The sequence below is a fragment of the Scatophagus argus genome, chromosome 11 (assembly GCF_020382885.2).
Source record: "Scatophagus argus isolate fScaArg1 chromosome 11, fScaArg1.pri, whole genome shotgun sequence".
NCBI lineage: Eukaryota > Metazoa > Chordata > Actinopteri > Scatophagidae > Scatophagus > Scatophagus argus.
The window spans coordinates 12,641,348-12,668,521 of NC_058503.1; the positions used below are offsets into that span (position 1 = coordinate 12,641,348).

At 40.1% G+C, this 27,174-nt stretch overlaps 2 protein-coding genes across 2 annotated transcripts in view; one reads left to right on the forward strand and one right to left on the reverse strand.

Annotated features, from left to right (window-relative positions):
* Positions 1-1,069: 1,069 nt before the first annotated feature.
* Positions 1,070-24,002, forward strand: stk39 (serine threonine kinase 39). Its single transcript, XM_046403255.1, has 18 exons — positions 1,070-1,392; positions 3,202-3,314; positions 3,633-3,741; positions 4,220-4,358; positions 4,799-4,854; positions 5,374-5,483; positions 5,709-5,810; positions 6,180-6,313; positions 6,461-6,509; positions 7,016-7,081; positions 10,201-10,323; positions 10,978-11,007; positions 11,420-11,476; positions 12,235-12,296; positions 18,256-18,308; positions 18,505-18,573; positions 18,901-18,965; positions 22,150-24,002. Exons 1-18 carry the CDS (start codon positions 1,287-1,289, stop codon positions 22,222-22,224), a joined length of 1,518 nt encoding a protein of 505 aa, XP_046259211.1. The 5' UTR covers positions 1,070-1,286; the 3' UTR covers positions 22,225-24,002.
* Positions 24,003-24,391: 389 nt separating this feature from the next.
* Positions 24,392-27,174, reverse strand: part of b3galt1b (UDP-Gal:betaGlcNAc beta 1,3-galactosyltransferase, polypeptide 1b) — a 40,358-nt gene continuing 37,575 nt past the window's right edge. The window contains exon 2 of the mRNA XM_046403259.1: positions 24,392-26,989. Within this exon, the coding sequence (XP_046259215.1) occupies positions 25,768-26,754 (987 nt within the window). The 5' untranslated portion in view covers positions 26,755-26,989 and the 3' untranslated portion in view covers positions 24,392-25,767. The remainder of the gene's footprint in view (positions 26,990-27,174) is intronic.

Below are 27,174 nucleotides of genomic sequence, written 5' to 3' on the forward strand. Positions count from 1 at the left end.
GGGCAGTTGGCAAAATATATTTTAAACGGCTGTACAAAAACTTAATATCATCACCTTCATTAAAGTTGTTTATTGCACTGCTGGCGTATTAATCTGCGTTAGTTTGAACTTGGTCTTAACTGGCAACAGTGTATTCATCATACACAGGCCTGCACCATGAGCATAGTACAAAACCACAACATAAGATTTCTTTTATGTTGTATCGTTCAAAATAATCATTACTTGTTATTTGGTATTACAGTAGAAACACGTCATGTTACCTTTATGTCAGCAGGCAGGCAATGATTTTATTTATGATTTATTTATTATTATTATTATTATTCAATATAATCTGTTCGTTATTGTCTCGATTAATCGATTGGCATGTGCAAAAGAGTGAAATATTCTGTCCAAAATATCTTATAGATGTCATCTTCAAATTACGTTTTTTTGGGGGTCCAAAACCATACAATGTTATATTCACTGTCTCGTAAAATAAACGGAGCAGGAAGTAGTCATATTTGAGATGGTCGATTCAGAGACTCGTCTGGCATATTTGCTTGAAAAATGACTGAATCGATCTTCAGAATTGTTGCTGATTGATCTTATGTCCACTGACAAATTGATTTAACCCACTAATCGTTTGTGCTCTAATAAATTCTCACGTATGTTCACTTCTGCAGTATGGTTTCATTCAGTATCCTGTGGAGCTATTTTGTCTCCCGAGTCATACTAGACAGTATAAAGATGTGTTGGCGCCATCTACTGGCTAGTGTTAACACTTCCTGCAGTTTTGTCTGCATGTGACATATCAAATCGTCACACACACACACACACACACACAGAACTTGTTACTGTCTTACACAAAGCAGCCGCCAAGTCGTGTTTACCTGATATTAACAGATCAAGACAGTCAGTATTGTCCAGACAGCACTTGAACACAGCAGATACTTAAACATGAAGTTAACAAAAAAATAAAAAAAAACAAAATGAATCTCTAGAAGTCTTCTTACATGATCGATAGTGATTTTGACGGACCGTGTCACTGCCTTGGCATAGCGAGCGCGTGCGTCTGCGCATGTGCGCGCGCACGCGTGCGGTCCGTTATTTTCCGGGTTGTGCTCATCGCTGGCGGTAGTTGCCCAGCCTCAGCTGCCAGCTGACACTCGCGCTGAGTAGGTGAGGTCAAATTGGACCGTCTCTCCCTCTCCTCCTCTCTCTCTCCGTGTCTGTCTGTCTGTCCGTCAGAGAGAGAGAGAGAGAGAGAGGCTGCTAACTAGCGCAGAATCATCACCATCACCATCATCATGGCGGATCAAGGCGAATCTCCGGCTCCTGTCCACCATCCGCAACCAGCGCTGACAACCAGCTGGCCAATTACCAGAGATTCGTACGAGCTGCAGGAAGTTATAGGTTAGTACGCTGGGATGTGGATGATGAAAGCTCCATATTATCATGGAAACACATGCCGCGGCGGGTTATCAGCTGTGAATGACGATGAGGGCCTACCGGCTTTTTTTTTTCATGTGGAGCAGCCTCCTGCAATGCTTTGCAATGCGGATGTTAACAAGCACAGTTAGAGACTACCGGTGTGCCGCGGCTGCATGTGTGACTCAGACGGAGCCGAATTGACCACAGCACAGGTTACTGCAACATGCTGAAAATGTCACATGCCCTGACTGCGTTTGTAGAGACTCGGATGATAAAGACCCACTCGAGCTCTGCCGGCGTATGGCACGTGTCCAGGTTATTGGCCGTTAGTGAAATCACAGAAGCTGCGCCTGTCATAAGCCACAGTGCGTTATTTCAGTTGTGTGATGACAGGTAAGCAGAGTTAAACTGCCTGTCACGTCATCTCGAGTAGGCAATGGGACTAATGTAGCATGTTCTTAACGTAATAATAATAATATTTAAAATGGTTAGAGTGATAATAATAATGGCAATGGTAGACCTTGTTGAACTGTTAATTTTAACACTAATAAAACCTACCCTTTAGAGAAAAGTGACAGACTCAACAGCTAGCGGGGCTATAACTAACTATTATTTTGCATTTTCTTAGTGATTAATTTGATGATTATGTTTTCATTAATCATATAGGATTAGGTGTATAAACTCAAAATTTACAATCACATAAAGCAGAGAAAAGCAGCAAATTCCCACACTGGAGAAGCTGGAACTAATCAATATACTATTTATGCTTACTGACTTAAAAATTAACTGATTACCATAATGACTGGTGATTAATTTTGTAGTTTGAGCACTTATCACTGGTCACTTAGCCATTAGTCAAAGGCAGTGGATTAATAACGTGCTCTCTCAGATAGTAAGCCCTGTTTGCACATACCATATGTATGTATAAACAAGGCTATGAATGTTTTATACATGTTGCTGTTATGATTAACCCTGTGGGTATGTGTTGTCTGCCACTATTACTGGGTCTGTTGTAAATTTATAGAAAAATTATTTGTATGTCTACTGTAGGGCTTTTCCTCCTGTAATGTAAGGTTGTGTGCCCCAGCATAAGTCACAGAATGTTCTGTTTTCATGTTGTCATACACCATTTCATTTAAAACAAATATGAATTTCTAAATACAACAACAATGACAATTTTAAATGTGCTAAAAAAAAAAAGTTCCCCGAATATTTTTGACAAATGCATGCAATGTGCAGATGAGCTGACAAGTGTTATCATTACTGATAAGAGAGAGGACCACAGCTGTGTGCTGCTGACTGTGTTGAGTTAGCGGGACCCCCCCCCCTCCCTCTCTGTTTTCATTATCATGTGCTAAACAGTCAGATCTCACGTGTCTCTACCTCTCCTTATCTGTTACTAACAGTTGTCCAGCAATATACTGCGCATCACAGCTTATTTTTGTGAACAATTTCACTTCTCCAGTCTGGTCTGATTTGTAATAAACCAATAAAGCAACTTAGGTGGGGGGATGAAATACTTCACTCAGAGTCGGCTTAGGTCATTATGAACGTCTGATGTTTCGGCCAGCACGCGTGAGAGGGGAACACCATTAACATAAACACAAAAAACTGAGCAACAGAAGGCCAGACAAATGCCATAATGTCACAGGGTGATGCTCACTTTCCAGTAAGCATCATCTTCCAGCTGTGTGTGTGTGTGTGTGTGTGTGTGTGTGTGTGTGTGTGTGCCGTGAGTCCTTCTCTGCTCCCGTCCACTTTGTCATGGCTCTGTTGTGGCTGTGGTTCCAGGCAGCGGGGCCACAGCTGTGGTTCAGGCAGCTCTCTGTACCCCCAGACAGGAGCGCGTCGCCATAAAGAGAATAAACCTGGAAAAATGCCAGACCAGCATGGATGAGCTGTTGGTGAGTGCAACAAATATGAATAAAAATAGTTTTTTTTTCTCAGTGTGTTTTTGTACCACTCTCTGATGCTGTACTACTACTGTGCTACTTTCCCTCTAACCCATATTATTACTTCTGAGTAAGTCATCGATGTATGTAAGAGTGTGCTGTAAGGTCATATATACTGAAATGTGCATCAACTTACTGATTCCTGTAAATATGATCTCTTATAGATTATTCCAATGAAAAAACAAGTTGTGATTAAAAGCCACGAAAAATCTTTCTGGTTTAGCATAATTTGACATGTCATGCGTGCTGTGTTGTTTCCTCTCACAACAGAAAGAAATCCAAGCGATGAGCCAGTGCAATCACCCCAATGTTGTCACCTACTACACCTCCTTTGTAGTGAAGGATGAACTTTGGTTAGTCATGAAGCTTCTGAGTGGAGGTGAGCCTCAGCTGCAGAGCTACATGGAGCCAAATGCTACATCTGCCTTGATAATGCATGAACGCTCAGTGAATGTGATGATGGTGCACGTTGCATGTGCTTTGATCTGATGATAACTAGGTAACAGCTACTGGTGTTATAATTCACTTATTCTGCAGCCGTCTGTAGTTATATATATCATAGAGACGATGCTATGATTTATAAATATCAAGTTATTTATAGTGACAATGATTGTTAAAAAGTTTTGGGTTTTTTTGAGCGTTTTGCATGAGATAATCCAACAGAGCTACTCTATCTATCTATCTATCTATAACATGTGTGGTGCGGTGATGTTCCTTTGTACAGCCCTGAGTAGCAGACACTGCAGTAATTTGTGCCTGGTCATAGGTATTGATCATGTAATGAAGCTGATATGTGTTTCTCATTTATATGTGAAAAACAGTCTGGGTATGTGTGTTTTTATCTGGTGTCTTTTCAGGCTCTATGCTGGACATAATTAAGCACACGAGCAAAGATGAAGACAAAAATCGAGCGCTAGACGAGCCTATTATTGCTACTATATTAAAAGAAGTCCTAGAGGGCCTGGACTATCTGCACAGAAATGGACAGATTCACCGGTAACACTTAAACCTTATAAGTTAATAAAACGTCCCTCTAACTGAATGCTGCTTTGATTTTATTTTAGTTTATTTCTAACAGTTAAGAGGTTTAAGAAGCTCATTGCACGAGAACCCTGCTGTCATTCGGGAAATCAGACGTTGTCTCTCCACTCTAATATGCTCTGCATAAGAGACTTGAACAAATGGCTTTAGTTATAAGAAAATGCAAAGTTAAAACCAATGAGTTAATTGTATGCGTTGACCAGCAGTGTTGCTGTCGTGCTCTGTAAAGTCCCTGCATTTCAAGGTCACTGAGATGCAGGCGCATTTCCCCATCAGCCCCTTGGGCAGAGTTCCAGATGGTGGTGGGTGGTAGGGCTCGTTCACACAGATGGAAGAATCAATGCTGCTCCATATGACTTTGTTGTCTGACTGTGTTCGTGTTTTGTTGACCTCAGGGATGTGAAAGCTGGGAACATACTGCTCGGAGAGGATGGATCCGTTCAGATTGCAGGTGTGTTGGATGTGGTACTACTGTTACACTCACACTCTCCTTTAACAAAACTGAAAGCATGGATGTCTAAATGGTGGATTTGAATTCACAGACTGTATTAATTCACAAAGAAAGTAATGCATATTTAAATTATTGATAGACAAGATAGATTTTCTCTTAGGTTTCTTTCAGTTTAGTTCTTAAGCGTCGCATAGCAGCTTTTTTAACCCTGGTGACTGGGATGAATTAAAGACATTACTGAACAAATAATCAATAAAATACTGTTACAGCTATTTCCGCACGAGTTGTCAAGGAGGCGATAAAGGTGGTGATATCTGATATAAAATCAAACTTAATATGCACCCAACAATTCTTTTTCTTGTCACTTTTTACACAGAGTTTTAAATGAATAAAATGCGGTATATTGTTCCTTTTTTACATTTGCTAAAACAAAAAATCTTGATTGTGTTCCTTTCAGCATGTCCAAATTTGTCTGTGGTAGATATGAACGATGTATTGTTTATTCATCTATATTTTTAGATTTTGGAGTAAGTGCGTTCTTAGCCACAGGCGGTGATATGACTAGAAACAAAGTACGAAAGACCTTTGTTGGCACGCCATGCTGGATGGCGCCGGAGGTGATGGAACAGGTGAGTCTATCTCTATCCATACAGAGAGGCAACAGCTCATTTCAAATGTATTTGCCTGAGCTCGCCTCTGTCATAGTTGGTGCTAATCCACTTCTTGGTGTAACGCTATAGGCAGATGTGTTTTAGACATATTAAACCACTCAGATCCCTGCATTAGCATACAGTAATGCTCCAGAGACTGAAGCGTATTTTATATTACAGGTTGTTGTTGTCTTATACTCGCAGGTTCGAGGCTATGATTTCAAAGCAGATATATGGAGTTTTGGGATCACAGCCATAGAGTTAGCCACAGGCTCTGCACCCTATCACCGCTACCCTCCTATGAAGGTGAGTGTTCTGGATGTTAATAATGGGTGTTTCATCACTGTGGTGTACGCATCATAGTCCTTCATCGACACAAAGTGTAAACGTTTGGCTTACTAAACCTTGTCTTAAACCAACTTGTTTTTCTCATTGGTAGCAAGACACATTTTGACATACTGCTGGTGCCGTAATTGGGAAACCAAATGACTGGTTAAGAGCCAACCTTTTTTGTGTAAAGGAACCTCTCGCTTTTTTTTTTTCTTTTTGCTTTCCATGGCCTTTCCTCTGCAAACAGTTTCCTGCTTTGAGTTTCTTTTCCTCATCTGCATTATTTGAGTTGCTGATGAAATGTGAGGGCGGTTTTGACCAATTTTTTTCTTTCTGGCCTTTTAGGTTTTAATGCTTACCCTGCAGAATGATCCACCCACTCTAGAGACGGGCGTAGAGGACAAAGAAGTGCTAAAAAAATATGGCAAATCATTTAGAAAGCTTATAACAATGTGCCTTCAGAAGGATCCTGCCAAAAGGTGAGCACCACATTGTAACAACCAAATGTGTCAGTAAAGAGAGCTGATGCAATTTGTGATCAACAAAAAGGCTCCCGATTAATATTCAGGGAGTGCTGTGTTGTGTTGTGATGTAATTTCAACAATTGTACTTTTCTTTATCTCTAGGCCTACAGCCGCAGAGCTTTTGAAGTGTAAATTCTTCCAAAAGGCCAAGGTAGTTCTTTCATCTGAAATATTTGACTTGCCATCTTTGTTCGGGTTTGTAATTAATGTGTGTAAATGTTTTTTGTTTATGATGGTTATATGTACTTTGTGACAAACAACGTAACAGTATCAAAAGTCCACAAGGACACTGTGTTTGTCATAATACAGTATTGGAATAATAAACACAACAGAAAAGGACAAGATTTTTAAGTTTTCCCAACACACATTACTGTGTCTTTATGGACATTTTATGGTTGGATGGATAGTATTTTCTGCTTTGATTATATGCAGTGTAAAATAGAATAGTTCTTTGTATGAGTTAGTATAGATTGTTTTGATTCGATTGATTTTGCAACTTTAACTAACATATAACATCAAGTAAACTTTCATATATCTTTTGTACTTTGAGCAGCTCTGTTGATTTTTGAGGGCTATCACATAGAAAAAACATAGATTAATTGGTTCGCTGTGTTGTAATGATATTTTGATTTGCATTTTTTCATATTGTCATTGCAGAACAAAGAATATCTGGTTGAAAAGCTTTTGTGTCGTGCACCAAAGATTTCGCAGAGAGCAAAGAAGGTATGTTTACACAGACACTCCTCGTAAAATAATTCTTATTGACTAAAAACAAATTATGGCAGAGTGCTGGACCCGACTGGAGTATCCCTCTTCACCAGAGTGTTGCATTTACTGTCAACACGGCTACGCTCTCTGACTTTCTTCAGTACCTCTAACACTTTCTACACAAACCATTGTGTTGCAGATTATGTAAAAAATATGGGTCACTACAGCATGAGAGTTAAACAGCATTGATGTAAGGACATGTTGTGTCAGTGGCTCCCTGAGCAGCTGGCACACTGAGGACAGACAGGATTAAATGAATTGTTAATATTAGATAACAGAGAAAGGACATTACTGTTCAGTTTGCTTGCTCGGTTGCCCACTGGTCACAGTTTAGTGGGAGGAAGTGCGGTTTTCAGGCTCAGCTGAAATTGGCTTCACGTAACACTCCGCCTGGATGGCCAGAACAGAAATGGGGACAGAGGGCCATTGCCGGAAGGCAGAGTGGCCGAGTGGAGGGGTGGAAATTCACTGACTGTTCGAGTAAATGAAGGGCATAGTGGATAGCAGGGTTGTTACTGTGTGTGACGTAAATGTTTACGCACAGGCATGGCGGGGTGTCAATAAAGACGGGGGCAACTGTTGTGGGAGTGCACATTGTTGTTGAGATTTGTTGATGGTTAATGTCATGACCGCAGGCATCTCGCAGTCATGAAAAAGAATGGACAAGTGCTTAATAGTGTGGATTTCCTATAGTAAGGGTTGTCAATACTGGTGTAAAACAGCCAGAAGCTAATTATGTCAGATAGGATTGAAAAAGTTGCAGCTTCATCAATGTAGTTTTACAGACTAGAATCTATGTGCTGTGGAGCCATTTTCTCCCAAAATGGAAATGCAGATTCCAGACAATTACAGAAGCCTTACTGTAATGTGAAATCCTGCTAAAAGTGCAAAGGAGACGGCATGCAGAGTATGTACAGCCAGGTAAAATCTGATTCACTTGATAGCTCCGGTGGATGAAATGTAGAGCCACAGTGTCAGTGTGTCCTTGTCGTTTTGTGCTGATTTGACCCGCAGAGTCTTCTGCATTCGACAAACTGTACACAGAGCTTGCAGAGACCAGCAATACTGCAGGAACATTGTTATCTCAGGATGCTGTGATCTCTTTATATCAACACCATAGTGGCCTTGCCCTCCTGAGATCTTTTCCAATTGGTCCCAAACATCCTGGTTCAGCTTCTTTGTCTGCACAACCACCTTCAGTATCTCAACCTCTTCAAACTGCAGTAGTCTCGATCTCCCCTTCTGCACCTCTGTTACTTGGTGTTCTTCCTCTGTTTTTTGTCCTGTGTGGTATTCTGTAGTGATGGTAAACACAGGCGCTATGTGGGTTTAAGAGACAGGACTTAAATCCAGACAGCTTGTCTAAATCCTTGGTCTTTAAATGGGCCTCAAATCTACCAAACCTCTCCTTGAATGAACTCCAGTGAATGAAAAGGTGATGGCAGATCCTCCGGTCAGCTGTCACCATCAGAATAATCTTAAAATGAATTGTTGTATCGAATGAAAGGAGGGAGGAAGTCAGGAGTGATTTCTTCTGAAATAAAAGAAGGAAGTGAAAAGTAGAGGAAATGACCTTTTACAGACAAACAAGGATATCATATCTGATTGTCAGTGTAAAAAAAAAGATCACATTCAGAGTCATACAGATTAGTATGAGCTGAATAGCCAGCAGAGGGCACCATGAGACCCAGAACTGAGCTTCCCAAATGAGAAAACTGAAGGCTTTATTGTTTAAAGATTAAATGTTAGCAGCTTAGAACCACCGTGGGCTTGAACTATTGATTTGTTACATGTGAAGGGGAAAATAGAAAAGGATTGATATTGAGTTCAAATGTACGGTCCAGTGCACAAATGATATGAAATACTGATTGAGTGCACGGATGCTTTCTGAAGCCTGATTTCAAAGTACAGGGCACTTTACCTGGTCGTTTCTATCCTCAGCAAACCCTAATGTCAGCTATTCCCAACGCTTTCACATTCTGTCCACTGCATGTGTGGTAGGATGTGCGTCTCTTCTGCTCAAAGACTCTGAGCAGAACTGGTGGTGTGTTGGTTATCGGTCAGGTTTGGAAAAAAAAAAAAAGGTTTGTGCTATTTGAAACTTGTGCCTAACTGCAGCCAATTACAGGCTTTAGCTCAATGACTGCTGTGCTTATCTCTTTGTGTTGTGCTTGCTTTTAGGGCGCTTGGATTCTCTGAAAGGTTTTTGTTGTGAGTTGGTGCTATATAAATAAACTGAATTGAATTAAATTGAATAAATGTTTGTATATTTTGCTTTTTTGCTGCTTTAAATCAAACATTGACTATTCATTTGTCTATACTGCGGTTATATATATATATATATCCCAAATGAGACCTAAACAGTAACTTATCAATGAGCAAAGTCTGCAGAGAAAAAAATAGCTTTCCTGTTTTTTGTGCTCACATTCTCTTAGGGAAGCACAAATGCTTGTTTTAACAAGATCTCTTTTATTTAATCACATTATGATGACAGATTTCCTCATTATTACTACATACCACAGTATTATTATTAACATAATGTGTTATCTTTACCAGTGTAAGCTACAATGTCATCTCCTGATGTTTTTATTGTATTAACAACAGTTTTTTTTTGTTTTGTTTTGCTTTTTTTTATTTCAACATTACATTTTACCGGGTTAAATAATAAAAATATGTTTTGATAAGAAATGTGGATTGTGTGAAGGAACAAAAGGACAAAGTGTTGTTATAATGAGAAAAGTTTCTTTTAAAAAGTGAGCAATTTTTCATGTAGTAACAGCAAAGAAATACATCAGAATAAAGTGAAAAACCTTTTTTTTAACATGAAAATGATGCTGTAAAAAAGACAAAAAACGTTTCAAGTTTCTTTTTCTGTGACATCACATGTATTCAACAGAATAGATGACTTGAATGTTGCTTTATATGTTTTTACCTAATGTCAAGGGGATGAAGTAAATCAGCTCATCGCAATGGTTCCATTACTCCTGCTCTGTTACAAAGGCATGTAAAACCCAGTGGAATCATGGGTAAAGCACAATGATGGCATTAACATTAGGTGTGCTCACTGCGTCCAGGTGAGGAGAGTCCCGGGCTCCAGCGGCCACCTGCACAAGACAGAGGATGGAGACTGGGAGTGGAGCGATGATGAGCTGGACGAGGGCAGCGAGGAGGGCAAGGCAGCAGTGAATCAGGGCAGGGTAGGTGAGACGCCATAAAAAACAGCTTTATCAGGTGTTATAATGCGCCATTCATCATCAGCATTATGCTCTAGATACTTTATTTGAATTTGTGATGAAACTACACCGTGTGATTGGCAGAGCTTGAGTTATTAAAGTGTTGATGATTATTGTTGCACGTTATGTCTTATCTGTAGATCAACGTTTTACGTGACTTCCCCTTCGTCTTTGACCCTGTACATTCCTTTCCCACCTGATCAGTCAGTATGTTTTGGATAGCAGATGGCTTATCTGTGAGAGAGCCTGACGTGAGGTGGCTGTAATGAGCTGGAAGATCGCTGCAAGGATTTGAGGCATGAGGAAGTAGGCAGCTAATGATCAAAGAGCCCTTTGATGAATTTGCCCAGCTTTAATGTATGACTTTAATTTAAGAAGTAAGTTGTTGCCAGTATTATTTGCACAAGGTTGTGTTTTTAGTTTCCTTTCGTCAGTGTGAGGTTGCACCATTCCTTTTTCATTTAAGTGAATAGGTTTGGGCTGATGGAGAAACAGACTTGAAGGACAAGAAAAGTTTTATTTTGCTCTTTGAGAAACTGAAAAAGGAAATAAATGACTGTTATTGCTGTGTACCTGTGAATGTAAAAATGTTAACTTGTGTTTGATTTGTCCCTCCAGTCACGCAGGGTCAAGGACGCAGCCAAAGATGTGAGTTAGCACTTATACACTAATTTTAGCATGCAGTCTAAATGATCCATATCTTTCTATATTTTGGTGAGAGACAAATTTTCACAGACAGTTTTTTCTGCTGTATAATTTGATAACTTGGCAGAGGGGCATTTTTGGAAATGCAATCATGTTGCCTGCTTGGGATTAAGTTTGCATCAGAATCATGGACTCGAGTTATGAATGTTTATTGCCTCACACGTGTTTTCATGCAGTTTAATGAAAACAGTCAAGCAGCTGTTTTAAACTGTGTGACGAAGCCAGCAAATTGCTCCTCTTTGATTGTTTAGAATTGACTTCCCTGTGTTGTCTTTGTGAGATGTGCTCTGATTTGATATTTACTAAGGATGTAATAGCATTTGCACAATTCTTCCTCTCATTTTGTTCCTCCCAGAATGAGGAGAATGCCAACAATGTCCCTATTGAAGGGTTGTCTATTCAGCATCCCCAGGTGAGGGATCCAGCAGCAGCAATTTGTCATGATTCAATGACCTTGATGCCACACTGATTGTCTGTGTGTGTGTGCATGCGTGCGTGTGTGTGTCGGTGGGCAAATATGTGTGTGTGAGTCTGTGTGTGTATGTGTGTGTGCACACGTGTGAATGTCGGCTTCCTGGAGCTCCTGGATGCTCTCAGCAGTAATAACTCAGAGTAAATGGCTGTCTGCCTGACAGTGCCAGCTCAGTGCCTGGGTGTATCTCATCTAAAGACTCACTTCCATTGCAACCCATTTTCTAAGGCTATTGTCATTTTGAAAATGAGCCAAAGCAGTTTGAGGTGTAGTCTTGTGCTCCAGTCAGGAATTAACTCTGACAGCTACTCAGCAGTCATTTCTTACCTCTAATGCCCATTCTCTGCCATACAAAGAGCACATTTGTAAGATGGTAGTGATAATGTTGAGAGAGTACACCTCTATGTAGTGTCCCTTTTCTTTTCCCATACAGCTTTCCCTGCAGCGTCAACAAATGGAGGACGTTTTTCAGAAAAAATAAACCGCACAGGCTGAGTGTGCGGTCACTTCCACGCACACACACACTAGTGGTTTATGTTTTCTGACTCTGTGTTCATCTTGTAGTTACCAGAAGCTCTTGCTCTGCAGTACGCAAAGCTTATTTATTCTTTTCACAGAAACATTTTTGTTTGTCTGATCTCTTAACTCCATCAGCGTACCGTGCAAACTGATTCATCCTCAGATGTTTTCTTGTGCAGGTTGAACCGTATGATGATGCACCCTACATTCAAGGTGCTGTGAACATGGTGCTGCGGCTAAGGTGAGACAGATGTTTCTTTCATTTCCGCGGTCATCTGCTGACACATGAGGAAATCTTAATGAGATCGCTTGTGGCAACGCAGACTTAGAAAGCTGTTTTAAACTCAGAAGTGCACAGCCGATATACCAGTTACGTTCCTGGATGCATCATCACTCCACTTTGTCCTAAACATGCAGGCTATTAATACAACTAATGATCTTTGCCTGTTATGGAGGGGGGCTGGCATTGCCATGGATCCCTTCACCTCCCTTTGTCTCACCGGTCGTGTCGCAGGGAGGAGGGTGTTACACTCCATTGGTTGTCTGGCTGTGCTCCCCAGTCTGTTTTCCTCCTTTCACAACACTCTTTCCTTCTTTGCTGCAGGATCTGCTGTTTATGAACACAATTCAATGGCAAAGTGAAGATTTTTGATTCAGATTCAGAATGATCAATATAGGTACATCCTGTCAGACAGAAGCTTCATTTAGCAGCCTTTCACTTGTTGTTTTGTTCCTTTTTGCCTAACTTTCAACTTGGCACCTGCTCTTTTTGGTTTGGGTCTGCGTGCATACTCCAATCTGTAAGGCGTTCAAATGACAAATACATCATCTGTGTGTCATACTCATCATCATAGGGGAAGAGGGAGGACATTTTAAGGGTTGCAGTGACAGACAGAAAAAGGAGAGTCTTTTGACAGCTGAAAGTGTGCCTGTCGCTCCATGATGAGCTGGTTGCAGTGCACAATCTTGGTCGAACAGACATGTGAAGGTCCCTCCCCTGGCATCCAGCATAGCACAGAAAGCCATCTTAATCCGTGCTTACTAAGAAAACAGCGGTCTGGATGTAACTGGAGATGACTAACTGACTGGTGGCCGGTCAAGAGTTATTTTTTTCTAACCCCCTGATTAAAATAAATTGGCAGGTTTTTTGGTTCCTCTGTGTCACAATTTATCTTTGGATTCGATGTTTGTTCAACCATTTATTAAATGTGTGTTAATCTTAATCCTATTCTGGTGACATCAGAATGAGTTTGTAAAAATGTGTCAGACCGGAGTCGAGCAGAAAAGGAATTAATTACTACAGAGCTACGCTTTCAGCGCGTTTAATATGATCCCATCATAAGGCTGTCAAGTCGTCTCTCTTTTTTGTCAGCTACAATATTCAGTATTAGAGATGCTGACATGTGATGGGTGGCTTCCTAGATGTAAGTCCATAAAGCGTTATGGCATTTTTTCCCTACAGAACCTTTCATTATAGCCTCTTCTTTGACATGCTCTCCAGTATGACACAGAGGATATCTTAACAGAGGGATTTTCGTATTATGCTTTATGTTCCCTAAACTAGAAACGATACACTTGACAACACATTATATCTGATGTCAACAAAATACATGAAACCCACAGAGAGGGTAAATAACCGCAAGCCCCTCTTTGAGCACAATTTATCCTTCAAATGCTGTTTCTGATACTGTCAACAAAGTTACCTCCATTTGAACACCAGATGTTATGCCAAATTAGAATCAGTCATTTTAGGAGCTTTTTTTTTTTTTTTGCTTTTGCTTTTGAAATAAGTGCAAGGGAACATTTTCCAAGCTATTTGCTTCTGACTCATTCTTTAGGAGAAAATTGATTTTTTTCTTCAGAAGGAAAACAATTTGGCTGGCATGTTTTAAAGTGAAGCGGCACAGAACAAATTATAAGATGAGAGCCTGTGTTTGTGTGTTTTGCAGGCAGATGTATTTATGACCACAAGTAGTGTGAGGCTGCATAAAAAGTTGGGTGACTAAAGGAAAGATTTGTCTGCAATACCAAATATAAAGCAGACAAGTTGTTTTTGCAAGGCCTCAATGTAAAGTAAAAAAACAATTTCAAATCATGTACGAGGTATTTAGTTTCTCAAGTAAAATGTTATACTAGCATATGGGGTATGCTAGCAAACAACACAACAATGAAACCCTTATTTTTAAAAAGTAATAACTTATTGCAAAAAATAATGGTCCTTGAGAATTTGTAAAAGAAGTTAAATGGTGAATCCATAAAAGTAATTGCTGTGAGAGAGCGAAATAAATAGCTAATTGGTCTCCTCTCTTGGCTAATAAGGGAGTTCAGCTGATTATCATGAGTTTATGGTAATATGATGCCCTCAGCAGCAGAGACAGGAGAACAGAAGCAGCGTGATTGGATTTTTGTCAACGTTTTGCTTGGATCTCATTCAGTTTTTATTACAAAGGCACTGCAGTCTCCTGAGGATCGTATTGTCAGCAGTTTGAAGGGGAAGTTTGGACTTGCATAATATGCTTGCTATTGGTGCAATGTCACTGGAGCTTACATAGCCGAACATGGCACAGATGTAAATTGATTTCACTGAGCAGTTCGGTCCAGCTGTGACATTTCCATGTTTTTTATCTAAAGGTTCTTCTTCGTAAAGGGTAACTAGAAGTTGACAAATGTCAGGGTGGTATCTGAAATCCCTTCATGAGTTTCTGAGAAACAGTAATAAATGAATAAACAATAAATAAATCCCATCTGCCTCTGCACAGGTATCTCACCAGGTGTTGAGTACAATATTTTGGGGGTTTTAGCTTGATAGTTTGGCAGAGCAATTTGAAGATATCACTTTGGGCTCTGGAAAACTATGATAGTCATTTTTTTCTTTTTACCAATTTCTCACATTTATGTGTATGTAGATTAAGGGAATTGATTACGGGCAACACTGTAAACAACATAAACAGTAAAAATATGTTTTTCCCAGAGCCGTGATGTCCAAATAGTTTCCTTGAAATAAATATGTAATTTGGTTCTAATTATATCAAAAATAGGATTTTCCTTAACAGAAAAACTCCAAGTAAATATTTATTCAGTGCTCATTTATTATCGGAAACTATGTTCTCTACATTTGTTGGATTTTAACTTTGCCTCTGGGCAAATGCAACATTCTGCATGTTTAACTGACCTGCTGTTCACTGACTGAAAGACTCTCCAGGTTACGGTAGCAATTAGTCAGAATTAATTAACTGATAGCCTGCAGACTGAACACTGTCTTAATTCCCCTATAATTACTATGATTTTTTCCCCTCAGGAAGGTTCTTGGAAATTATTAGGAAAATACTTTGAAATTATGAACCTGTAAAAGAAAGAGCAAATTGCAGCCTTTTTAACATTTTAACAAGCACTATACATTATTGTTATCCATGTGAAAGCTGTAATTGGTTGGCCTTTCTTATGTGCTTTCAGCCTTGTGATATGCCATTAAGATGTGAGTGCATTTTCCCCTTACATATAACTGAAAACCTGAAAGAAAAACCTGCCTCCCCGTCAGTGTGACTTAAAATATTGAGTAAAAAAATGTGGTCTCAGTAGGGCATCTGTTTGTTGGCCTTGGCTTCACAGTGTGTTGTATTTTTATATCTTTTCTTGTGTATGTTTTCTTACCTAAAAATTACTAGTGGGCTCCACTGTCAGTAAAGTGTGTGACTGCCAACAACGCACGGCTGTAATGTGTACTGACAAACACCATCAGGCAAACATGTGGCGACATGTTTAAAAAGCTGCCTGAGAGATTTCCCCGCCACCATCATGTTTGCAAGTGAAATGCCTAAAATTACAGACCTGTCTTTATTAGTGTGAAAGCAGTCTGCCCACTAAGATTACACTGTGAAAGTTTATTTATTTATTTATTTTTTGGAAAACATATGTCATAAACCTGCTATTGTCCTGCCACAGTCATTTCACATTTACAAGTTAGTTCACAATTTGTCAGAAATTAAAAGGAGGTTGATGGGTGAAATGTTACTAATGTTTAACTATGGAAACATTTAATCTTTAGGGCCAAATCTATCAGATCAAGTAAAGGATCCTGACGTAGTCTGACAGAATGCTTTCTGAACACTGTTGGGTTTTCTACAGAGGAGGCAGATTAGCACCGAGGCAGATAGCCACAGTCATGTTACCTCTCACATACATGTCGCCTTGCCTTAGCTAGCAACATGCACCCTCTGCTGCTCCCACTGTTGGGAATAGAGATGTTTTTTATGTCCATTTGTTTCCAACGTTTTTTGTTTTTTCCAAATGTAACTCTCTAAAATTTGAAAAAAAAAGTGAAGTGGACTCACAGCTTATCTGATAGTAACCCCTCACTCCCACTGTTTTGTTCAGATTAGCTGCTAACAAACTCACTGCATGTCTTTGCTTATATGTGTGTGTGTGTGTGTTGAATTATGGCTCTAATCTCATCTGAAATGAGGGTCGTGGGCTGGCTGTGTGATTTATTTACCTTGACTACAAACCAAATTAATCCTCTCCTATCACAATTCTTTTGGGTAGCACTGACATGTCCTGCTTTTATCAGCAACTGGTTAGTCCCCTGTCACGCAAACATTTTTAATATGAGTTATGCAAATGAATTCAGGTTGATGCTCTGAAGAGGGCACATTTTATCAATGCAATCACACAAGCTCAATTTATTTTTTTTTGGTTTTACATTTTCCTGCAATTTATAATTGAGGATACACACAGTTACTGTGACATTACAGTAATTACATTAAATCACATTTAATCTTAACTGAATCTAAACGGGTAGATGCACACAGATAAGCAGATGCCAGCTATTTTGATATCCTCTCCTTCACTCTACAGTATTTATCCCAGTGGATGCAGCAGGTAGGAGTTATGCAGGAGAAGCAGTTAGGCAGCTGTTACTTTCACACTGCTCAGTATGCAGAATACTACTGTGACATGTACTGTGTACATTTCATGTACTGACTGATTCACCTGCTGCTACATATACTATATAGACTAAAGTATAGGGCCACCTGTCCATGTCACCAACAGGGACTTTAATGACATTGCATTCTAAACACACAGACAGCTTTGCAGCTATAACAGCTCGCACTCTTCTGGGATGGTTTACCACGAGACTTTGGAGTGTTTCTGTGAGGATTTTTACCCATTCATGCAGGAGAGCATTTGTGAGGTCGAGCACTAGTGTTGAACGAAAAAACCTGACCAACCATGTCTTTATGGACCTTGTTTTGTGCACCAGGGCACAGTCACGCTGGAATAGAAAATAGTCTTTCCTTTTTCTGTTACCACAAAGTTGGAAGCACAACATCATCCAAAATGTCTTTGTGTGCTGAAGCATTAAGAGCCCAAACCCCAAAAACAAACAGCCCCATAAAGAAGTGTGTCTGGATACTTTTGTCTATATAGTGTATTAATACTGCCGGTGTTCTACTGTTGTGTTAGCCACAATATGTGACAAGCAAGTTGCTTTTTTTCTTTTTAGTTACTTGGGGAGTAGGGATTGACATTTGCTGTGTATTAAACAATGGATCAAAATGAGAACGCACTGTGAAAGGTGTCATTTTAGTGCCTCTCAGTTCATTGTGTTGGTTTCCTTGCTGCTACTTTATCCTTTTAAAAAACAAATCAACAAATCTGACTGGAACCAGTTGAGATACAGACAAAGCTAGTGACTAGCCAGTGAAGATAGAGGAAAACAGAGTTTTATGGAGAGTGAGTTGAATATCAGACTTCATACATTTGGTGAACAGTAAGCACAACACCAAATGAATGTTGCTGCTTCATGATTAAATATTCTACTGTCAACTTATCAAGATGATAGTAGGTCACAGTGGCTAAAAATCAATTAAAGATTCAAAAGCAACAGTCATGCTGACACATAGAAACACAGCTGTCAGGAAAGAGCTGAAGCAAACTTAAATCTGACATTTTAGATCAGACCTGGGAATTTTACGGCCCGCTGGCTACGTACGGCCCTTTGGGCATCCCTGTCCGGCCCGCTGGGTCAGTCATAAACATGAACAAGTATTTTTGCTGTGCATGCAATACAACTGTGTTGCTTTTATTTTGAAAAGACTGTCGTTTTTATTATCTATGTATGGACGCATGTAGAAATTAATTGCCCGGCCCTGTTTCAGCTACTACTCACTCAGTCACATCCTTTTTTCCTCATATTTCAGGAACTCCAGAAAGGAGCTGAATGACATCCGGTTTGAATTCACTCCTGGGCGAGGTAAGAGCTCTGCCTTAGTGGATTTGAACATGCTTTTCCTTTTGTGATAACATCTTCAGGCACTGTGAATTGTTGTGTGTATAGCGGGTAATGGTAGTGTTTGTGCCGATGACAGCATCTAATTCAATATCTAAAGCAATTACCCGCTAAGTGGAATGTTGCAGGTCCAATATTTGTCATGTTATTCCCTCACAAGACACCGCTGATGGCGTTTCCCAAGAGCTGTTCTCGGCCGGCCTGGTCAACGGGCACGACGTTGTTGTTGGTAAAGTTCCAGCTCTTTATTCTGGAAGATTGAGTTGTCTGAATATGCACTCATCCAAATCCATGTATCATAAACCATTATTTGGACAATGTTAGGCTTTTACTATAAATACTGTTATCAGAGAGGAATATTTTTTTAATTTGGTGAGTTCACAGGATTTAATATAACTAAAACTGATTTCTGATTTTGAAATCATACAATAACCTAATATGCTATGGGGACTGGTCACATATCTTATTTTTCTTGTGCTGGTATTGACTCTAGACGTATCTTGTACTGCTGTACAACACATACTGAACATGTTGTCGTATGCCCTCTGTGTTACAGTTGCTGCTAACCTTCAGAAGATTGTAGATGACCCAACTACCTACAAAGTATTGACCTTTAAGCTGGTGAGTTTCCAGATGATTGATGACACCCACCTGGGTTTGTGCGGGCTGACAACGTCCAGCCATAAACAGCTTGTTGATGAAATGTTCGGGGAGGAATGTGAGAAGCTGCAGTTATTAGTAAGACCACAAACAAACCAAATAGCTTCAGCATGATAACAGTGTTTTGTTGTTGAAGGAGACTGGAGAGAGAATAGATTTTTGCACATCGTTATTAATAGTACATTCCCTGAATGAAAATAAGCATAACTACGCAGTGCAGGACCCAGACGATATACAGAAATACTGGATAACATGTTAATAACAACACAGCTGAGCAATTCTCTTGGAGCAGAAACTGTTAAAAACTTAATCTTTTATTTCATTGTTTTAATGCAAACAGAAAGCTTTTGACAGAAATCATTATGCTCCTTAGTGCAGTTTACCTCCTTTAAATAATAAAAGCATAATCAAACTTTGGTCAGAAAGCAACAATTATGACCACTCAGCTTAACAACCAGTCACGTTCATGTTGCATTCAGTTGGGTAAGCCTTTCTTTCAATATGGACCTAAAATGTACAGACGTAAAATATTCAAGGTTATGGCCTTTGATCCACATTACATACAGCAGGTGCTGTAGACACTTGGCTGAAAAAGTAATCTTTTGTTTGTATCTTATTATTGTCTTATTATTGATGAACATATACAATAATCCAGTAATATAAGATATACACTGCAGCCAGCCTATTTAAAGTAATCGTTATATGTTTAAATACACATATGTGTATGTGATTCATATAAAGGTTTGTGTAGGTGGACACTTTGAGAGGTTTCCAATCATAAACTGGCTCCTGGTTTGCCAAGAGCTTTGACACAATGACGAAAAAAAGCTTCAATGGCATTTTTTGGCATTTTGAGTTTTCTGATATTGAGTATCTTCCTGAGTACGATCCAAAATCTATTTTTGTTCTGTCCATTTCATCTTGTGTAACACAGCTGCAAGATGTACATTTAGCCCACACGGGGCCTACGTTAAAAAAATAAGTAATCAAAATATGTTTTGCAGCTGAACAGCTCTGCATCAGGAAGATATTCCTTGTATCACATCTTTCATTGTTTTCTTTAATAATTTGTGTGATGCCTGATTTTGTTTTGTGTAAGATCTCCGAAGAAGAGCGTTAGGACAACCTCTCTTCATCTCATGCATGGAAGCGTGAACAAAATACCGAAGGTCAAACGTGGTTTTCAACTGACGATCAGGGATATGACTTCATAAATCATAATTGATTATTGCTGGATGCTGTCTTCTTACTTCATGTATAAAGAGGACAGACAAGGCGAAGTCCATGAAGTCACCTTATAAACCTTATTCCTTCTGAATTTGACAGATTATGTCAATTATGTTTTGTTGACCTCTCTGTATTTGTGGGTAAACAGCATCTGTGCTTCGGGTCACAGTGCTTTACAAGGTGACCTTTTTGCAGTGTTTGCCTTAAAGGCAGCCAGCTGAGTGTTGCAGGTGGACCGGTCTCTGGAGAGTGGGAGTGAGCGCAGTGCTGGGCACACCATGTTATACCACCATGATATATGGACATGCTTCTATTTCCATATGTTAACTCCGCTCTGCCGCCGACAATGTGAAACTGCCTTTTCAAGCCAAGAGTTATGAGTGTCACAAAACCCAGGGAGTGAGAATAATTACCTCGCTAGGGGACCAGTTTGTAACATTTTATGCAGACGAGTTATCAAGTGGGTGGCACCAGAGCAGCTTTATGACTTAACTGCGCAAGGGTTCACTATAGACTCACTGTTTGCATAACAGTTCCTCCATGCTGATCAGACAACTACAGGGCTCTCACACTCCCAGAGAGCTGGAGTCTCTCTTCCTCATCAGGTGTGAGTTGCTAGAGGCCGTCAGATTTTAGGCCACCTATTCACACTGGCTTTTCCATTGGAGGAGATGAATGAAAATGACAAACACCCTGGTTTTCAGGGGACACAAACCTAAATACATGTGGCCTTTAATACCACCCATATGAAGAGCGCGTGAATATCTGAAAAACTGCCATGATGTGAGGAACTGGATGGCTGAACTTGAGTAAAATAAATACTCTGCTTTGTCACTTGAGGCTGATAAGTTTAAGGGTGATGCACTACATGGCCAAGAGTACATGGACACACAGGCGTAGTATGAGCTTGCTCAAACAGTCTACCCATTTGTGAGTGCTGAACATCTTATTCCAAAATTATGAGCAATAATATGCTGCTGTGACAGTCTTCCTTTGGGAAAGGTTCCTGCCAGATTTAAGAACCTGGCTGCTGGGCTTTGTTCCCATTCAGCCACAGGGGCAGAAAGGCTGGAATCAGATTTTGGGTGATAACTCCTGGCTCGCAGTCGGTGTTCCAATTCATCCCAAAGGTGCTGGATGGATTAAGTTCAAAGACTCTGGGCCAGTCGAGTTCCATTCCTTTATGGACCTCGGTTTGTGCACAGGGTTATTGCCATGTTAAAACAAGAAACGGTCTTCTTCAAACTGTTGCCACAAAGTCAGAAACAGGCTATTGCCTAAAACGTCACTGTATACTCTCATGTTAAGCTTTGCTCTCATTGAAACTCGGGGAACCTGCCCAAACCATGAAAAAAGGCCCCTGACCAAAAGTATTGTGTGTATGAAATACATTTAAGTTTCAGTGTATGCAAGATACAAATGTATTCATTTGAATTTATTATTACAAATGGTATTTTATATTCACACATAATCCAATGCTCTGTCCTGACATACTGTAGTGGAAACGGTATCAACGCTGACCTTATTAAACAGACAGGGTTTTGACAAGATGTGACTCAGCCACATTAAAATGCTCTCGCTGTCTTGTAAAAACCCAATTTTATAAACCCCCTAGAACAGTATAATTAACATTTGCACATCCTGAAAAGGTTGTTGATGTCTCAATTTATAGTTCAAAAATAAGGCTGGCCATATATTACATTTTCTCATTGTCAACAAAGCCTGTGAAAAGACCAAAACTAACAATGTGTTAGTCCATTTCTCAAGTGCCTTCTCTGTGCCATTCAGTCCCCAGCTCACTGTTTGCACTACAACTGTTGTAGAGATTTTACAGGATTAGTTCTGTCGATGGAAATGAGAGTGTCAGGACGTGAACTATAGCCCCGCTGACCCTCTTGATGTCTTCCTCCTCACGCAGGCGTCCGGGTGCGATGACACGGAGATCCCGGACGAGGTGAAGCTGATCGGCTTTGCGCAGCTAAGTGTTAGCTGATGCCCTCTTCATGCTTGAAGCAGGTGAGACAGGGGAGACAGTTCAGGGCACATAGACTGAGGAACACACCACCACTTCCTGCAATTTTTTTCCCAACACCCTTCCTGAAAACTCACCCCCTCACCACCCGCCTCCATCCCTCGCTCCTTTTCACCTTCCCTGAGGCCAAGCTTCACCACCGCCCCGCCTACCTCCTTAGCGCCGACCTCCCTGCTCCGAGTCCCCTGACCTTTAAAATAGCATTCCACCGCCCAGCGCACAGACCGGGATCAGGATAAAGCCCAGGAACCTAAAGATGTACTCAGGTGGTGACATAAGGTGATTAAGATGTAGCTTTGAATGTTTTATTTATTTTTTTATTTTTTTCTCTCTCTCTTATTTTGTTCTATTTGCGTTCAGCAAAGCTCTCATTATTTATTGAAATGAGAAGGTATTTTTATTTTAGTTTTCTCACGCTGTTCTGTTGCCACAGTGAAAACAAATTTGCTTTGACTCGCATCTCACAAACCCACTCATTTGTGATGTCTCCCTGAGGTCTTTGTCAGAATGTGAAGTTTGGTTAATTTATGGGGAAAAGCACATTTTCATAATAATATAATGAATGTCTAAAAAGAGAATGAATTGTATTTCTGTCTCAAGATGTGTTTTACATTGACAAGAAGGGAACACTTTGCTTGAGAGTGCAGAAAACAAAATGAGACCTGGATGCTACTGTGTATAATTTGCTGCTCTCGACAATGCTTCAAAATGTTAGAGGTGCCTTGTTCATATTTTTTTCTGTGCCTAAGAAGGTAGTCAATGAGTGAGACCACACAAAGAGCGGAACCTGCTGATTACCATTTCACAAATGTGCTACTATAACAGCAATCACACAGTTCAAGTCAAATATCTTAATGAGACAAGCTACAGTGCACTTTTGGGCCGAGTGTGAGCACATGACAAGCGTATGCTTAGCCCGTGGAGACAAGTTAACGTGTGCTTTTGTTATCAGACACATTAAACATAACAGAACCTGTAGTCAATTAATCTGCTCTGGCTGACATGTATGCAGATGCCAGGTTAATAGACAAAGACACAGTAGTTTAATTTTCTTGCTCTGTCCAGCTGCACTACAAAAACGTTTTGTTCCCAAAAATACAGTAGTTTCTAAAGCGTACTGTATGACAACGCATCCGAGGATGAAACCAAAAGGCAACTATGGAAAGGGTGATGAGCCATTTGTTTGTCCCAACAAGTCCAGTCGTACTAAATTATTTTTAAGAACTGAGGTGGTAAATATAAACTTCTACTAAATTCTTTATTATGGGGTAATTTATTGTGTTTTTTTATGTACAGTATGTGTACCATTTCAGCATATAACCCCCCCCCCCATTCCCTCTGTAATCGGCTGATGTCAGATTTCTGACGAGGAGCAACAATAAAGAATTGCTATTATTTACAAACAGTGTGGAGTGTCATAATGTACTTAATCATAATTTGATGATAAACTTAATATTTGATTTTGAGGAAGATGTTGATTTCTTTAAACACTTGATTTAGAAGATATTCACTACAGGCATACATCTACCACTGTTATCTCTTGAATTTTAATTTTACCATGGACTTAAAGTCATGTCAGCTTTTTTTCTATGGTCCAATATCACAGATCACAAATGTGCTTCATCAGGCTTTAAAATCTGTGCAGCACTCAGCTCCCTCTGTCATCAGAGTCTCTATTTGAACTGCCCGAAAACCCCTTAACGGGGAATAAACTAAAAGGTTTATTTTTTTTGGCTATGGCATCAAAAAGAAAACTAGCACTGCATTTACTGTTACTGAAATGGTTTTCAATATTTCAAATTCTTCTCTTAGAAATGACAAGTTGAACTCATTACCAATAACATGCGGTGTTGCTCAAATCACTGCAATCAAGGGTTTTAGTTGCGATGACCTTCCTTGGACGGGTGTGATCAGTTGCTTAGAGTAGCATGTTTGACAAATAAAAATGTAACTGCCAACACAAGTGAGATGGCTGGCTGCATGATACCTCACTTGTGTTACTGTTAAACAATCTTTCAGTGTTACTTACTGCAATTTCAAATTTGAAGTCATAGTTTAGCAAGTAAAACGAGCTGCTCTTTAATTACAGATACAACACTAAAAGAAACAAACATAAAGTAATCCTCTCCAGGGAACTTGAAACAAGCAACGAGTAAAAGCAGTAATATTACTTTAATAATTCAAGTATTTGTTTTTTAATATAAAAAACATACAATATATGACAACAACCCCTTATGGGATAGATGCTTTCACAGTAAATGTCACATTAGCTTGTAATACTACAAAACTTTTGGAAAAAGGAAATGAAAATTTGGCAATGAAAGCCACGTTTTCTGAGAAAAAAGAAAACAAAAACCTGATGTCAGTAATCATTGATATGCCAGATACATATGATTATACATCCAGTCTGTAGCTACAGTTTAACTCATACGAGCACAGCATGATATTGATGTACAGCATACATAACCAAGAGCAGCAGCTGGAGTAATGAGGTGGTGGTAGCTGAAATACACAATTATATAAAAATGTCAAAGAGGGGAAAAAAGGTTATGGCGCTAAAGAAAACAACAAAATATAGATCTGACTTGCAGAGAGAAGAGGCAGTGAAATGATGACAATAAAGTCAGGCAAATTCCACAAATTCCAGTCAGCAAAAGGGCATCCAGCGATTCAGCTACAAGGTGCCATTACTACCAATGAAAAATATCTACTGAAAAATATCAAACTTGGTCTGTTTGGAGTCTGATAATACACTGCAGCTCATTTTCAGCTTTGTGTCTGACCGTGTTCATGATAAAGACTAACAAAGGGGACAGCAGCATGAGTGTAGGTTAGTTTTATCTCAAAAGATGACCCAGATAAGATTACCATTTGTATTCTCATTGTTCTCTCAACTGCAAAGAACACTTTTAAAATGCATAATATCATAGATGTAATTAGGTAATTTAATACCTTATTGATTCCTGCACTGAATTCCTCTTCTGAATTGCACTCCTGCAGGAAGCGCTGGGTGCAAAGTCAGCAGCCGTGCAGCTGGCAGAGATTCAGTGTCTTGCTCAAGGACACTTTAACAGAGCGGAAAGTTGTCAGTGTTGGGGCTTGAACCAGGGACGCCTGGTTGAAAGACAAAGTTAAAAGGTTTCAGTCTCTACCCATTAGGCCACAGTACTTTATACTTCACGCTTACTGACTTGACGCTTATAAAAAAAAAAAATAGTCTTAGCAACACCACATTTTAACTATGCATGAGAATACGTGCTTTACAAGCCTCATGCATCCATTAACAACCGTGAGGTGTAATCAACAGAAACAGACATAGATGGATGTTAATGAAAATATCTGTCATGAAATAGAGACTTACAGCAGCCCTCAATGTTTTTACATTACTGTGTGATGAAATTTGAAAAGGAGGAAAAAGGCAACCCCCCCCCCCCCCAAAAAAAAACAAAAAAACAAAAACAAACAAACAACATTTAAGTTGTTTTACAATGGTCCTCATGTCCCCTAACATCTCAGGTGCTTCTTGCTGGACATGTCATTCCAAATGCGGTGCATCTCCTCCGGGGAGATCTGGTGCACAGTGATAACCCGCCTGTACCTGCAGAGACTGTAAGCCATTTTCCAGTGATTAAAACCACTGTTCTGATACGGGTGTATACCCAGTTTACGCAAACACAGTCCCACGTACACATCCTCCAGGTGCAACAGTCTTGTGTGTAATGAAGTCTTGTAGATTAGCTCAGCTACATCTGCTGAGAACACGTAGCCGGTGCCCGAGCAGAAAGGTGGGTATTTACTCTCAGGATACAAGTCCCTGGACATGTACCACTTACTACGCATGTCCCTTATGGGACCACCGTTTATCACATAGCCAGTAAAATATCTCCTCCTGGGCTTGGTGGTGGGCTTCAGGAGCTTGTAGATCAGATTGTCCATGTTAACAAAGATGTCGCTGTCAGTCTTCATGACATACTGTGCTTTGGGGCAGAAGGTGGCCACCCAACGCATGCCCATCATGGTCTTGAGGGTGAGGTTGTGGTAGGAATCAATAAAGTTCTCGACCACAATGTCATGAAAGATCTGGCTCTCCTGCTCCACCATCTGGTTCAGGACGGCGTCCGTGTTCCTGCCCAGCAGAAAGATGGTCAGGATGCGGACGTCGGTGAAAGTGCTCTCATCCCCCCAGGTTTCCCGGATGGCCTGCCGAGCGTCAAACTCCTTGTGTGTGGTGCTAATGAGGATGACCAGAAAGGGGGTTACACTTTCGCACTTCTTCGGCTCATTGATGACAAATTCAAAGGCATGTGGGTTAAGGGGGCGGGTGCGGATGTTGGTGAAGGTGATGTTCTTGTGGGGTTTCACAGTCTTACGTATAGGTATGGACATGTGGCCGACGTAAGTGGTCGTCGGGCGAGATATGCTCAAGTACCACAGAGCACTCGCCCAGCAGACAACCGTCAACAGGTATAAACATGACACTTTTGAAGGCATTATGCTGCATTTAGGTGTATTTTGATGAGCTGGATCTTATAAGGCTTACTTTCCATTAGCAATGTTTCATGCAGCGAGGCAGCATGAAGCTGCTCCAGCGTGCAGTTTGACATTAATTGTCAGTAATGGATTACTTCAGGGAGAAGTGATGCTGTTTGCGTTTTAATGCAGGGCACTTTAAAATCGTATGGACGTCCAATTTCTCTTGGTGACACTTCTGCTTCTCCATTTACATCTGAAAGAGAGAGAGAGAGAAAGAAATTATATATTAATATTAAGATATATATCACATACGCCCAATGAAGTATTTTTTTCAAATCTAATCAAGTCAGCAGTGGCTCTCAAATATGAATAAAAGGCACATCACTTTGCTTTCAGTAACTACAGCAACAAGTCAAACGATTCAGGAAATACTGCCAG